General features: G+C 45.2%; 1 protein-coding gene across 4 annotated transcripts in view; it reads right to left on the bottom strand.

The window, feature by feature from the left end:
• Positions 1-12,347, bottom strand: part of NRG1 (neuregulin 1) — a 178,698-nt gene that overhangs the window by 93,122 nt on the left and 73,229 nt on the right. For 3 of the 4 annotated variants that reach the window (XM_035564246.2, XM_035564247.2, XM_035564249.2), the window contains exon 1: positions 8,310-8,940. The exons of the other annotated variant lie outside the window; for it this stretch is intronic. In XM_035564246.2, the coding sequence (XP_035420139.1) occupies positions 8,310-8,940 (631 nt within the window). Of the gene's footprint in view, positions 1-8,309; positions 8,941-12,347 lie in introns of those variants that run through there. 4 annotated transcript variants of the gene reach the window in all.

Below are 12,347 nucleotides of genomic sequence, written 5' to 3'. Positions count from 1 at the left end.
TTCATGCATCTTGGGTGCTTCTGAACAATGACTGAGAAACTGAACAGTTTTTATTTTCCTTTGTTGGGATTTTGGACCAGCCTGTGTGCAAGTATCATATCAAAATTATAGCTCTATTTATCTGAAAACTAAGAAAGCGTGAAGAGGGCTGAAATAATTCAAGGACTGAAAACAATTCCCTCTATGGGGAGAATTATGGAGCTCAGCCTGCCTGTCTTGTCAAAAAGACTTGGATTATTGCAATGTATGATCACCTCTGTGAGGGAAAATGCACGTCTTGGAAGATCTTTTTAATTTAGGTGGGAAAGGTGTAAAAGAATGAGTGTCTGGAATACAAACACATATTTTGGAAGTCAATGTAGGTGGTTCTGTTTAAAAAAGATGATGGAATAAGGGAAAAGGCAGACAGTGTCTCGCTATCAGTTTTGACACCACAGCTGCTGCAGGTCTGGAAGAAACCTTATGAAGATTCTCTGTCATGTAGTATGTCTATCTGTCAGTCTATCACCTGTGATGGACCAGAGCATCCCAATGCTCTGCTAGATTTTACAGAGCTATCACCCACAAAATCTTTATGCCAGTGAAAATTCAGACGATTTTGTTCAAGTTGAAAAACTAATTTCATTGCCCAAATTAATTTAGTACAGTGCAAAGCATAAGCTTTTCTTCTTGATATCCAGTTCCAGAAGCTTTACACTGACTTTCAATTACCACCTTAGAAGACTCAGGTTGTCTTTTATGAGCATAGAGTCTTTTTTTTTTTTCATAGAGAAAGGCTGTGGAACAAGCTTGATACTCCTTTTTTTCTTCCTTTGATCTGCCTAATCACATGAATTAATTGACTGTTAAAAATGTAAAATTCAAATCTCTTTCAGGAATTCCATAGAAATACTGAACAATGTCACGAATCATGCTGAAGATCATAGCTTCATATACTCCCCCCTGCGCCATGTGACTACCAACCCAGTATTGATTTCCTTTCATCTCAAAAACTGAAGCAATATTCATTGCCAAAATAAAAAGCTGTCTGAGTTATGAGAATGCACTGCCAGCAAGTTCCAGGATGAAGCATAGATATAAAAAAGAAAAAATGGGGGAGGGGGGCAGTGAAAGCATATGTGGAAAAGCTGAATATGCTCTGTGAGAAGATACGTATTAGAACGAGGCTTTCATCATAAAACTATACAGGAGCAAAGGTAATAGATGGGTGCCGCAATCCCAACACCTGTCCAGAGCAGGATGGACCCTGCCGCTGGTTTAGCTTAGAGCAGCCTTGAGGGGTAGCCAGCCTTGTCCCAGTGGATTTGTTCCTGACTATCTTTCCCCAGCTAAAACTGTTCCTTCTGTCTCCATGACTAAGTCTCTACTGGGAATTGGGGCTGGGGGGTGGGGGAACAGGAGACAAGATGAGACAGGACAGGCTGTAAATAAGCAGACATATCAGCTTTACATCACCCCAAAACGAACCATAGGTATTTCTCCCTTGCTGCTTTCAAAAGCTCTCTAATTTCTGAACAACATTCATGCTCAGGGTTTTGAGTTTAATGTGTACCTCCTACCGAGTTTGGGCCTTCACAAAACATCTTAAGGTGAAAGAGCAAGATGTGATTCACATTCACAGTGCTCTCCAGGACGCTGGGCTGCCTGCAGTATAAATAGTAAGGGTAGCCAGTGTGACTGCCATAAAGCAATCTACATAAAGACAGAGCCTGCTCATCTCCGCAGTCTGTCTGGGGAGCAAGAGGGCAGGAGGCCTTAAGAGGAGATAGTCCAAACACGTCTATCTGTCTCCGAGAGGCACTGTCCCGCCTTATTTCATGTGGTCTGAACATGACCCTAAGCGCAATGACTCTCTTCTTTGCTTCACTTAGTTCCTTGTAACAGAAAAGACATCTTTCGTTTCAAACTAGTCTGAATTCCTTAAAGAAAACAATTCTCTTCCCTCAATCACAGAAAGCCTTACCTCCTAACACTGCCCAATCCTAGGTAAAGCCTGCTTTTTCCAATCAGAAGTCTTTCATCACCTGCTGTGGCATCTTCTAGGGCTGTCTGCCCTTTCCTGATGCAGAGCCAGAGCAGTCTCTGCCCGGGTACTGTCTGCAGTAGATTGGCATCACATGTGCTCTCCCTGAACCAACTGCCTCATTGCATTGCTATTGATTCCGAGTTGGATTTCTGCAGCAAATCTATTGCATTTCCATTAGCAAGACTGCAAATCATGAAAATGCTCATTTATATTGTTTCAGCTCTGCATCACAATTAACCTGCTGCTTAGCCTCCAGTGAGCCGAATTCTGCCTTCTCATCTGATGCGGAGAAAGTTCCCCGAGGTTTCTCTGCATCTGAAGGTGAGACACTGCAAATCTGAGGTGGGCAGCTTTATTTGCAGCGCATGAACAGGAAATCAATCACTTCACTTACAAGTACAATAGATACTGAAATATGATAATTTCAGTCCCCTGCAGTAAAAATTCAAACCCCGTGTCTGTATTTTTTTTTAATGGCACCAATTTGTAATCAGTTTTGCTTAGAAACTTACAATGCAGTACAGTTCAAAGTGTCATTTAATAAAGAAGCAATGGCCATATACTCCATGTACCTATTGTATTATTTATATTCACATATGCCTATGTGTATAAATAAGGGAAAAGGCAATGCTGAAGTTCCATGTAGCACGAATACTTAAGTTTTTCTCAGTGGAGTTTGCAAACTAAAATGAAGCTTTTAAAAAGACATACAAGCAGAAGGTAATATTCACAAATTCATACTATTACTAATTGAAATTACTTCAGAATATTTTATCCATCATGTTCTGCACATGATGTTTGTGCACGAAAAAAGACACTTCATCCATGAGGTAGTTTTGAAAGCCATAATTTTGGGGTGCTTTTCAAAGAGAAAGAAAAGAAGGACTGATCAATTCAGGCCTCTGCATGTTAAATAGAGGAAAACCTTTTTCTGAGTAAGCAATGATTCTTAAAAAGGGGGGTGGTAAAAAAGATAAAAAATAAGAGAGGTTGATCTGACCAAACTGTGTTAGTGTTGAGAGCATTTTGTAGATAGTGTGATGAACTGGGCTGGGGAGAGAAAATATGCAAACACCAGTTACCACTTTGGAAGGCTTAGTTGACCTGAACTCCCTGAAATTTGCAGTATCTTATGGATCTCACCCCATCAGTCCCAACAGCACTTTACTCTGAGTGTTACTGCAAGTAAATACATCTGTAAGCCACCAAGACCTCTGGGAAACCAGAGAAAAAAAGTGTTTCAGGAAAAAAAAAAAAAAAGGCTGGCTGGCTCAGTGCATTGGCACTTGCTTTATTGCTGCTTGTTAATGGAAGCCCAGTTGTGTCTCCAGAGCTTACTGAGATCAGCATCTCTTTATTATGCTCTAGTTAGGCTCAGAACTTGTCTGGTATCTTAACCATGATCAATTAAAATTGTCTTGTGACAAGATGTTAATTCACTGGACAAGTGTCAGAGAAAAGTCCTGGCTTTTAGAATGAGCCTTTGCATTGTGTAGCAGACACTTAGAAGGTGAACTACAAGAATTGCCAGCACTTACTGGGGAAAGAGTTACTCCTGCTAGTCTCATTCTGGTAACCGCCTTGGGAGAGATGTCTTCCTTGATGCTGACTAGGAAGCTGAAGGCAGCTTAGCTTCCTAATGTAAGCACTTAGGTTAGGTGTCTGAGGCTAATCAACTCCAATACTGTACCACGAATGGAGAAACATTTGCTTTAAGATATTCTCCTCCCGCATCTTCAAGCTTTGGGGGAAAAGCAGCCTATTCTGCAGTGCTGCCCTGCATAATAACAGCGAGAATAGGGAAAGCTGCTACACAGCCTGTGCTGCATCATCCACTCTCCCCCCCTGCGGCTCTCTGACACATCCTTGACCTTGACACTGTCAGAGGCTGCCAGGCATGGAGTAAACCCTACGGCGCTGTAGTGGGGCTTTGAACTGCAGAGCATGGGTCAAAATTGGGCTTTTTTCAAAAAAAGAAAAAGAACAAATATATCTGATGCTGCTAGGAGCAAATCCTCACTGTCCATAAATTGGAACCTTCCCCAGGGCTGCAGCAACTGTACCCGGAGGGAAGGCTCCCTCCAGCCTGCCACAGAGATAAAATACAGACCTTTGCAAATCACTGCCCGCAGGGGAAAGGACATCAAATGCAGAACTGGGAAAGAGCAAGTGGAGATGAAAGAGGCAGCAAGAACTGCAAGAAGCATTTACAGTATGATACCAAACCATGCGACAGGCTAGTTTTCTTTTAACTTTTTCCCATCCCTAACCCTAAAATGGCATTAGAAATTCAGCCACTGTGCCTGGATTACTTTGGAGAGCAGTCGAGACCATTTCCCAGGTAAATGCCCACTACCAGTCTTCTTTTAGCACTTCTACAGGGGGTAAGAAAACAGCAGCTTTTGCTAAAGGTTGCCTAGAACACCTGAAAAGGCAGCAGAAGTCAGAAACAGGAGAAGAGAGTGGTCCCAGGTAGGGGTAGTTAACAGAAGTGCATGGTGGTGCTTTTTCTCTTTCACCTAATTTTCCAAACTAGTGAGGGGGGATGGAGCTGTTGTTCCCCATCCCAGCAAGTGACTGGCTGTGCCTAGCAGCCCTGCCTGCTTTGAGGGGTGTGCACAGAGCCAAGCACCCACACACCTCCTTGTGTTACGGCCAGCACGGCTCGGTGGGCACAGACAGAGGCTGGGAGATGGAGATGTAGCTAGCCCATTAGCCCACTACACCCCCAGGGTGCCAGGAAGCCCAAAACAAGAAGGGTGCAGGAGCAGCCCAGGCATCTGAAGTGGAGCTTGGGCACCTCCACTTCAAGGTACAGGCAAAACGCAGAATTGCTGCATGCCCTCGGCAGGGTTGCCAGTGGGGCTTTGGGACTGTCGTGAGAAGCTGCATGTGGTATCAGCCATGAACTGAGTTGCTCCTGCTGCCGGGAGCATGGTACTGGGTATCCACAGCTCCCTGGCATGCCTGAAGTGCCATGTCCAGTCAGCTTTCTCCTCTGCAGACCATTTTAAAAGGTGAATTTGTTTAGGGGGAAATCTACTTAAATAGGAAGAAAAGGCAGTCGGAAGATCTGTAAAGAGGTGAATGCTTTGTTTGCAGATGTACAGATGCAGTTTATCGCAAAAACACAGGTTGGACAGTACTATTGAAGTGTCTGTTACTGAGCTGGGTAAATGGTGGAATTGTATTTAATGGTGATGACTGAAGAAGAAGTAGAATATAGCTGCCGAACTGTGTTAGCATTTCTGCAATTTGCATGCCTTCACAGAGCGAGTGAGACTGTAGGCTAGTGAGTAGTATTATATCCCGCATGTAATGAAACCGTCTTGGGTGTAATTGTGCTAAGATTCACACGGACCCTAAATATGGGAATGATTTAAAACATTTAAAACATTCACCTTTCCTTCTGTTTCTGCAAAAGAGCCACGATATTACAATATAAGATGGAAACTAATCACAAAGGAAGAGATTTTTTTGGTATTGATAAAGGGTAAAGTATGATAATAGGAGGGAGACCAGTCTTGAATCTAATGCACCAGACACAATTACTAGGATTGTCTCTCTTCTGCTTTCTCTCCCAGGCTCCAGGAGAAAGAAGAATCAATTAGCTCTCAACAGACGATGACCTTGAAGGATACAGCTTTAAGGGGAATATGCTGAGTAAGACAGAAAAAGAGAGGAGAAGAAGAGAAAAGGACTTGGAAACTTACGGAAGGGCCTGGTTCAGAAAAAATACCACAGGATATGAGATGTGTCAGTTCTGTTTAAGTTCTACACTGAAAGAAAAAAATATTATCAGCATAAAAGGGGTTTTCTGGGAACAAGTTACCTCACTCTGGAACAGCAAAAAGGACACTGAGAGGCAAAGAAGGGACAATCCAATTTACAGATGCTACTTTCCAATCCATCTCTGTGAGAATTTTATAGCTGTCAAAGGCATTCATAAAAAAAAAAAAAAGTTATCACTGATGCAATCTGTCAACCCCTCCAACAAATCTTGCTCTGCATAAAGCACAACGACATGTTTGAAATGCAGCTGTTTCAAAAACCCCAAGACAGTGCTTTTAGAGCTGTCCAAAAAGTTCTTTTCATGCTTCCTTGAATCTTAGGCAGATCTTCCGCAGTGCACTTTTCCAGCAATATTTTCTTACAGCTGCAGGGAACTGCAGCCCCTTGCCACATCCAGGATTACGTGCCATGGTTAGAATAACTGCTAGCTACACAATCTTCTCACTCGGAGCAACCTGAGCTTGACCTGCTGCCAGTTCTTCCTCTCCTTTCAGTCTGTGCCTATCTGGAAGTCTATGACATCTTAAAATACATTTATGGTAAGAACATTAAGGCGAGAGTTAAAGAAAAAAAAATACCAACAACCCAACCACCTAATTTCTGGACAACCATTTACTTCCCAGATGTGAGCAGATCTGAAAACAGATAATGGCTTTTTGCTGGTAACTGCTCTAAAGAGTCTCTTTTTTATTTTGCCCTTCATTTACTTCAGAATGAGATTACCAGGTTATTGAGAAAGGCTTGCCTCACATGTGGAAATTCAAAAGGGTGAAGGTTGCTCTGACATAACTAGCTTTTGGTTATTTCTCCCACACGCAGCAAAGAGGCCATTTTGACTAGATGGTATTCCCTGGTCAACTACATAGAGTAAAAAGAGATGTCGCATCTTTGATGCTCCTTACAATATCAGCACTACAAAAGAGATTTTCTGCATCATCAATAAATAAATAAATAAATAAATCACTTAGTATAGCTCTGTATACCTGCAAAGGTAGTTAAGTGACCCAATAATTCAAGTAATCTCTTACTTCCCATAGACAAAGCCCCCTGCCATTTAGCTGTGCAGCAATATTTCCCTATCAGACTGTTTCCGTCAGATAAATTGCTGTTAATCCAATGTCCCATTGTCACCTGTTATCTAAGCAAAAGTCAGCAGGGATTCTACAGGAATACCTAAAGTTTCAGTGATTCTGGAACCATTTTTCTACAGTTAGCTGTCCAGGACCAATTCTCAGCTGGAAGGACCTCCCCTGAAATCACTCTAATCATGCTCTTTTTCTCTAGCGAAGGGATTGGCCCCAAATGCCATGTCTAGTCCAATTTACACATATCTATACTGAACCTGGTCTTGGTGGGGCTAAACTAAACAGTGAAATTCTGGTAACTTCAGGGCTGAGATTCAGTATGTAACACCTACAGGGTGGACATCCTGCAGCATTATAGGGAAGGCACAAGGGAGAAATATGAGATGGGGTCCTGTTAGGCAATTTGCAAGGAAATTGCACATTCTGATCACTGCAGCTTTCTGAAGGAAACCTCAGCCCTGTGCTCTTGCGCAATGGCACACTGCCTTCTCTTTTACTGGTGTAGCACAGTTTTACACAGCTCGGGAACTGCTGGCTTCATCTGCTCCAGATTTGATGGGTATCAAACAAATGATGAATATCAAAGAAATTGCACCTCAGCAATGTGGTTTTCTGATGTTTTATGATTGTTACTGAGAAAACAATGCAGGTACCCTGGATATTTTTTGCTTTAAGGCTGAACAAAGACTAATTTGGAAACTGCTTCCTCCTGCCTTTGCATGGACAAGAATACTTCCCTGAAGTGCCCCACAGACGTCAATGTGGAAATGTCTCAGGTTCAACAAGAATCAGCTCCTAGAGGAGAGGACAGATGCAGAGAAATGTGTGCTACGCTCTTAAAAGAAAGGGAAAGATCACAAGCTAACTGCTAAATTAATAATTTCCCAGTCTCTAACTGCTTCAAATACACTGTCGCTCTTTCCCACTGTTCTCCCTGACTGCTTCAGGAGGATGACAGGGATGTCTGCCAGCAACAGACTTCAGGAAGGAGGTAACAGAAGTGCTCTGCAGGCAAGGCAAAGAAAATGAGCACACATTGAAGACCCACAAGACAGAGGACACAAACCAAATTTGAGAGAAATAGCCTGGCAGACCACACAGAATAGCTATTAGATAAACCCTTGAAGTAGATCACGTGCTTCCCTACAGGTGGATGCAGAGAAAAGGGTGGTACTGGCTCTTTATGAAGGTCCCAAACAAAGCCCTGTCCACTGCACTGCACACATCATAAAAGTTCAGAGGGCCTGAGGTGCTCTCCTCAGAGATGCTGTACCAGTCTTAGTGCATCACAGTCACATGCCCTCCTTCACGACAGCTGCAGAGCAGTTAGGAACCCTTTTATTTATTTATTTGTGTGTGTGTGTGCGTAAGGGAAAACAAAGAAGAAACACATAGCTTCTACTTACAAAGTTTTGGAGCAGTTTGGAGATTGGTTTCTGTTGCTTGCGCCTGGGACGCGGTGGTAGGCTCCAGGGCAGATGGTGACAGCGAAGGTGCGGCAGAGGACAACAACCCGACATCTAGGATGCGGTTGTAGAGAGAAGGCTGGAGGAAGAAGGGCTTGGAGGGCGCGAGCGAGCTGTCAGTTTGCACTGTCACTTCAGCCTTGCTCTCAGGGCTAGGTACGGGGAAGGGTGAGGCATACACCTCCGAAGGCACCCAGGCAGACAGAGCTGTAGGATCCACAGTGCTCTTTGGGTCTTGTCCTATCCTCCCGGGGTCAAGGTGGGTAGGAGAGTCATACTCAAAAATCTTGTCCACAAAGACCCACTTGAGGCCAGCAATGCAGAGGCAGAGGCTGAGCAGGCACGCCAGGATAGGGGCGATGCAGATCTTTTCAGAGTTGAGGCAGCCCTTGAGTCGCTCTGCCTCCAGGCACACACAGCAGGTCGCGGCAAGGCCTGCTACCCCCTGGACCCTCCGATCCTCTCTGTGGGGCCCCGGCATGTTCTCCTCAGCCGGGAGCCCGTCGAGGGACGCGTCAGGGCTCAGCTGAGCCGAGGGGCTGGGGAAAGTGTCGGCGGCTACTTCAGACATGTTTAAGCATCAGTTCTCACACAGCTCACCTCCAAAAGGCCTTAACTCTACCACAGTCCATTACTGTGAGACACAGACAAAAAGAGACGGTAGTAATATTCGCAGCGCTCTGTGAAAATCACAGAGCAGGAGGCAACAAAAGGTCCGAGCCCAGCATCACCATCCGAACTGGGAGAGGAGGGATGCACGGGGGAAAATGAGGCCTCCCTGCCCCCCGCCCCGAGCCCTCTGCCGCTCCCGCTGACTCTCCGAAGCAAGAGCAGCTCTGTGATTACTGCGCTCCTGTCTCCTGGCCACTTTTATAATTCCTCAAACGCCTCTCAAGCAATTCCAGCTCTTCTGAGGGAGGGAGAGAACGTCCCCCTGAAAGCAAGCACGACAAAACAAAACGGGGGGAAGGAGGGTGGAGAGAAAGAAAACCACGAACGAGCGAACAAATTGACCAGATTAAGTGAACCAATAGCCCAGAGCGAAAGGCAAGACTCTCACCTTGAGCATCTGAGGCTGGTATCTGCTTAGGCGAGGAAAACAATTGTCATGCGGTAGAAGGAGCAAAAGCAAAATCTGTAACAACAGCGGCAGCGGCAGAAGTGACAGTAGCAGCAGCATCCTGTCGCGTTACAGCGGCGGCTGAAAGAGGCTGAATCATTACAGAGCAGCAGGTGCTCGCTGTCTGAGCATCACTGCAAACAATATCATTACACAGAGGTTTGAAAGGAAGAGCGATGCCAAGGCGATGGTAACTCCCTTTCTCTCCCCTCCCTCTTTGTCCTTCTTGAGCGCTCATTCACTTTCCTCCTTCTCTCCCCCCCCTCCACCCCGCTCCCCCAGCCCCCTTTGCAGCCTGTTTCTCTGATGTACAGGCTCACTCCTTCCTCCCCTTCCCCACCCCCCGCCCTCTGCAGGGCTGGTCTGAGGGAAATCAGTGCACCCAGCAACGCAGGACTGTCAGTGACTTCCTATTTTATCCAATTAGGAAGAATAAAGGCCATCAAATCAAAGGGATAGAGCAGGCAGGAGTTGCGCGCTGCCGCCCGCTCCCTCTTCCCCGCCGGAGCGCGGTCAGAGGAGACAGACAGACAGACAGGCAGACAGACATCGGTGGCAAGGTCTCCCAAAGCTGGGTGAGGATGGGGTGTAGGTGGGAGCGCCTTGGGCTGGACTGGGCTCGCCGAGTCTGACACCCGATCTCTCCCAGGGGGAAGCCCGCTTTCCAGCAGCAGCTTCTCCCTGCCTAACACCTAGAAAGAGCATTTCTCTCCAAGCCTCTGAGTAAGTTTGATTCACCGAGGATAACGCTGGGATGCACCTTGGTTCAAACAGCAAAAAATAAAAACTCCCAGCCCAACATAAACAACTCATTCCCACCTCTGACAAATTCACATTTAATTTGTAGACAACAGTTTTCATCCTTTTAAAAAAAAATAATAAATATATATATTCCATTTTCCAACCTCCCTTCCAAAACTATACAAAATCAAAAAAGCAAAACCTTCACACTAAAGCCAGCTCCTCAACATTCTCCTGAAGAGCTAACAAGCTGCTAAAATGTCCTCACTCTCCCTTAGAGTAAAAAAAAAAAAAAAAGAAAAAAAAAGTAAAAAACCAAAGAATTGCATTATTAACGAGGCTTCCATTTTGTTCTTATGTTTGCCTGTCATTCCTCACCTCCACCAATACCCAGCACTTAATCCCATTCCCACCAGTGTAGTGTAATGCAGGGGTAAATGAACAGACCAGTTAATAAAGATCAGAATCAGCCCTATCCCCAATCCTATCCCACAGAAAAGTGCACCTCTGTGACAATACAGACATATATAATATAAGAGGAGAGGGGCTTTTAATGCAATTTCCAGTACCTCGGACTTTGTGAAAACATTTGCGTCAAAGATTTGGCAGTATGAGTCCCCCTTCCTCCTTAGTGTAAATATTTGCAGGATGCATAAGGAAATAAAGAATTAAGTACTTCGAGTTGCCCTGAACTTATTTTTTTGCTGGTACCTTAGTCAGGCATCCAAAAGGGAATTTCATTTTCAGTTATTTATTTTTCGTAGTGACCAAAAAGGCACCTGTCTCCACCTATCTCTTCTCTCTGCCTCAAACACAATTCACAATCCCCCCCATTCACAAAGATCTCCACGGGAACATTAGCAATATTTGCATTAAAAAAGGTTTATCAAAATCTCAATGATTCCCATAGTGTTTCCAGACTCTCCTGTCAAGGACTAATTGATGGATGTCTGATCACAGAGCTTCCTGTGAGACTGTGGTAGCCAACTGAAGTAATCATGATGCTACATTCAAGTGCCTGGAGAATTTACCTTAAAGCACAGCCAGTGATAACACTCCCTGGAAGAATGTAAGAAGATAAATCATCATACAATCTAGTCTACATTACCACTGAAGTGTCTGGTCCTCAGGTTAATGATGTGATCAGTAACCTCAGAAGGAACAGCTTGCATCGCATAGTTACATGCATGGCTCCTCTTATTACAAAGCACATGCGCTACTTAGCTGACAATATTCTGCACGAGTGCAGGCTCTTTCAAGTATCTCCAAATGTGTTTCAAACAGCAGTAACAACATCACAACTATAGAAGGGGGAACATCATAGCATCGTCGTGACAACTGTGACGGTCTCTGGGTACAAATAGGCAATGTGTCTAGGGAAAGACTGCATCCTTTCTTAGATTGAGTGATAAATTTGGAAAAAATACGCGCTTTCGCACACACAAGTTGCTTCTCAGGTGTGAAGCTTTGTTCTTCAAAGTTGAGAACCAGCTGGGAATATTCTCCTCATTCCACAAATGAGAGACTGCAGCATCTGAGTATTTGACACAAGTTTTTAAAAATGTCTTGCAGTCTTTATTCATGTCTAATTTTTTAACCTTCCTACTTCCAGTGAGACACTTTTCCTGATGACACTGCTCTGAAATGCCCTTTCTGCTACGTCCAGCCCACCGCCAGGTCCACATCTCCCCGGCATCAGCCTTTTAGGCAAACCACCTGCCTTTAATCTTCTGTAGCAGTCACTGCTCTCTCCAGCCTACCCGCATTTGACCACCCTTTTTAGAAGCACCTTTCTGCTTTGCTCACATTTTCCCGGAGCCGAGGCGAAGGGAAATAAATGCACGTGGATATCTCGCACCTTCCCCGCTCGGGTTGCCGAGAAGTTTAAAGCAACCACGGGCAGCGCCGCGCAGCTGGACGGACAGACGGCTTATTACCGGCATATTGCTGCCGCCCCTGCGGGCGCTGTGTCCCCCACCGGAGCGACACCGAGGGACACCTCCATGGGCTCCCCTGCGTGCGGGGCCGCGGCCGGGCTCTGGCACAGGGGGCCGGGGGTGCGGTGCCCCCCTTTTCCCAGCTTTTCCACGCTCCCCGCCACCGTCCAGCCGCAGCCC

The sequence above is a fragment of the Cygnus atratus genome, chromosome Z (genome assembly GCF_013377495.2).
Source record: "Cygnus atratus isolate AKBS03 ecotype Queensland, Australia chromosome Z, CAtr_DNAZoo_HiC_assembly, whole genome shotgun sequence".
In the NCBI taxonomy this organism is placed as follows: Eukaryota; Metazoa; Chordata; class Aves; order Anseriformes; family Anatidae; genus Cygnus; species Cygnus atratus.
Note: the sequence above shows the minus strand (reverse complement) of the source record. Positions and strands in the feature narration are given on the sequence as shown.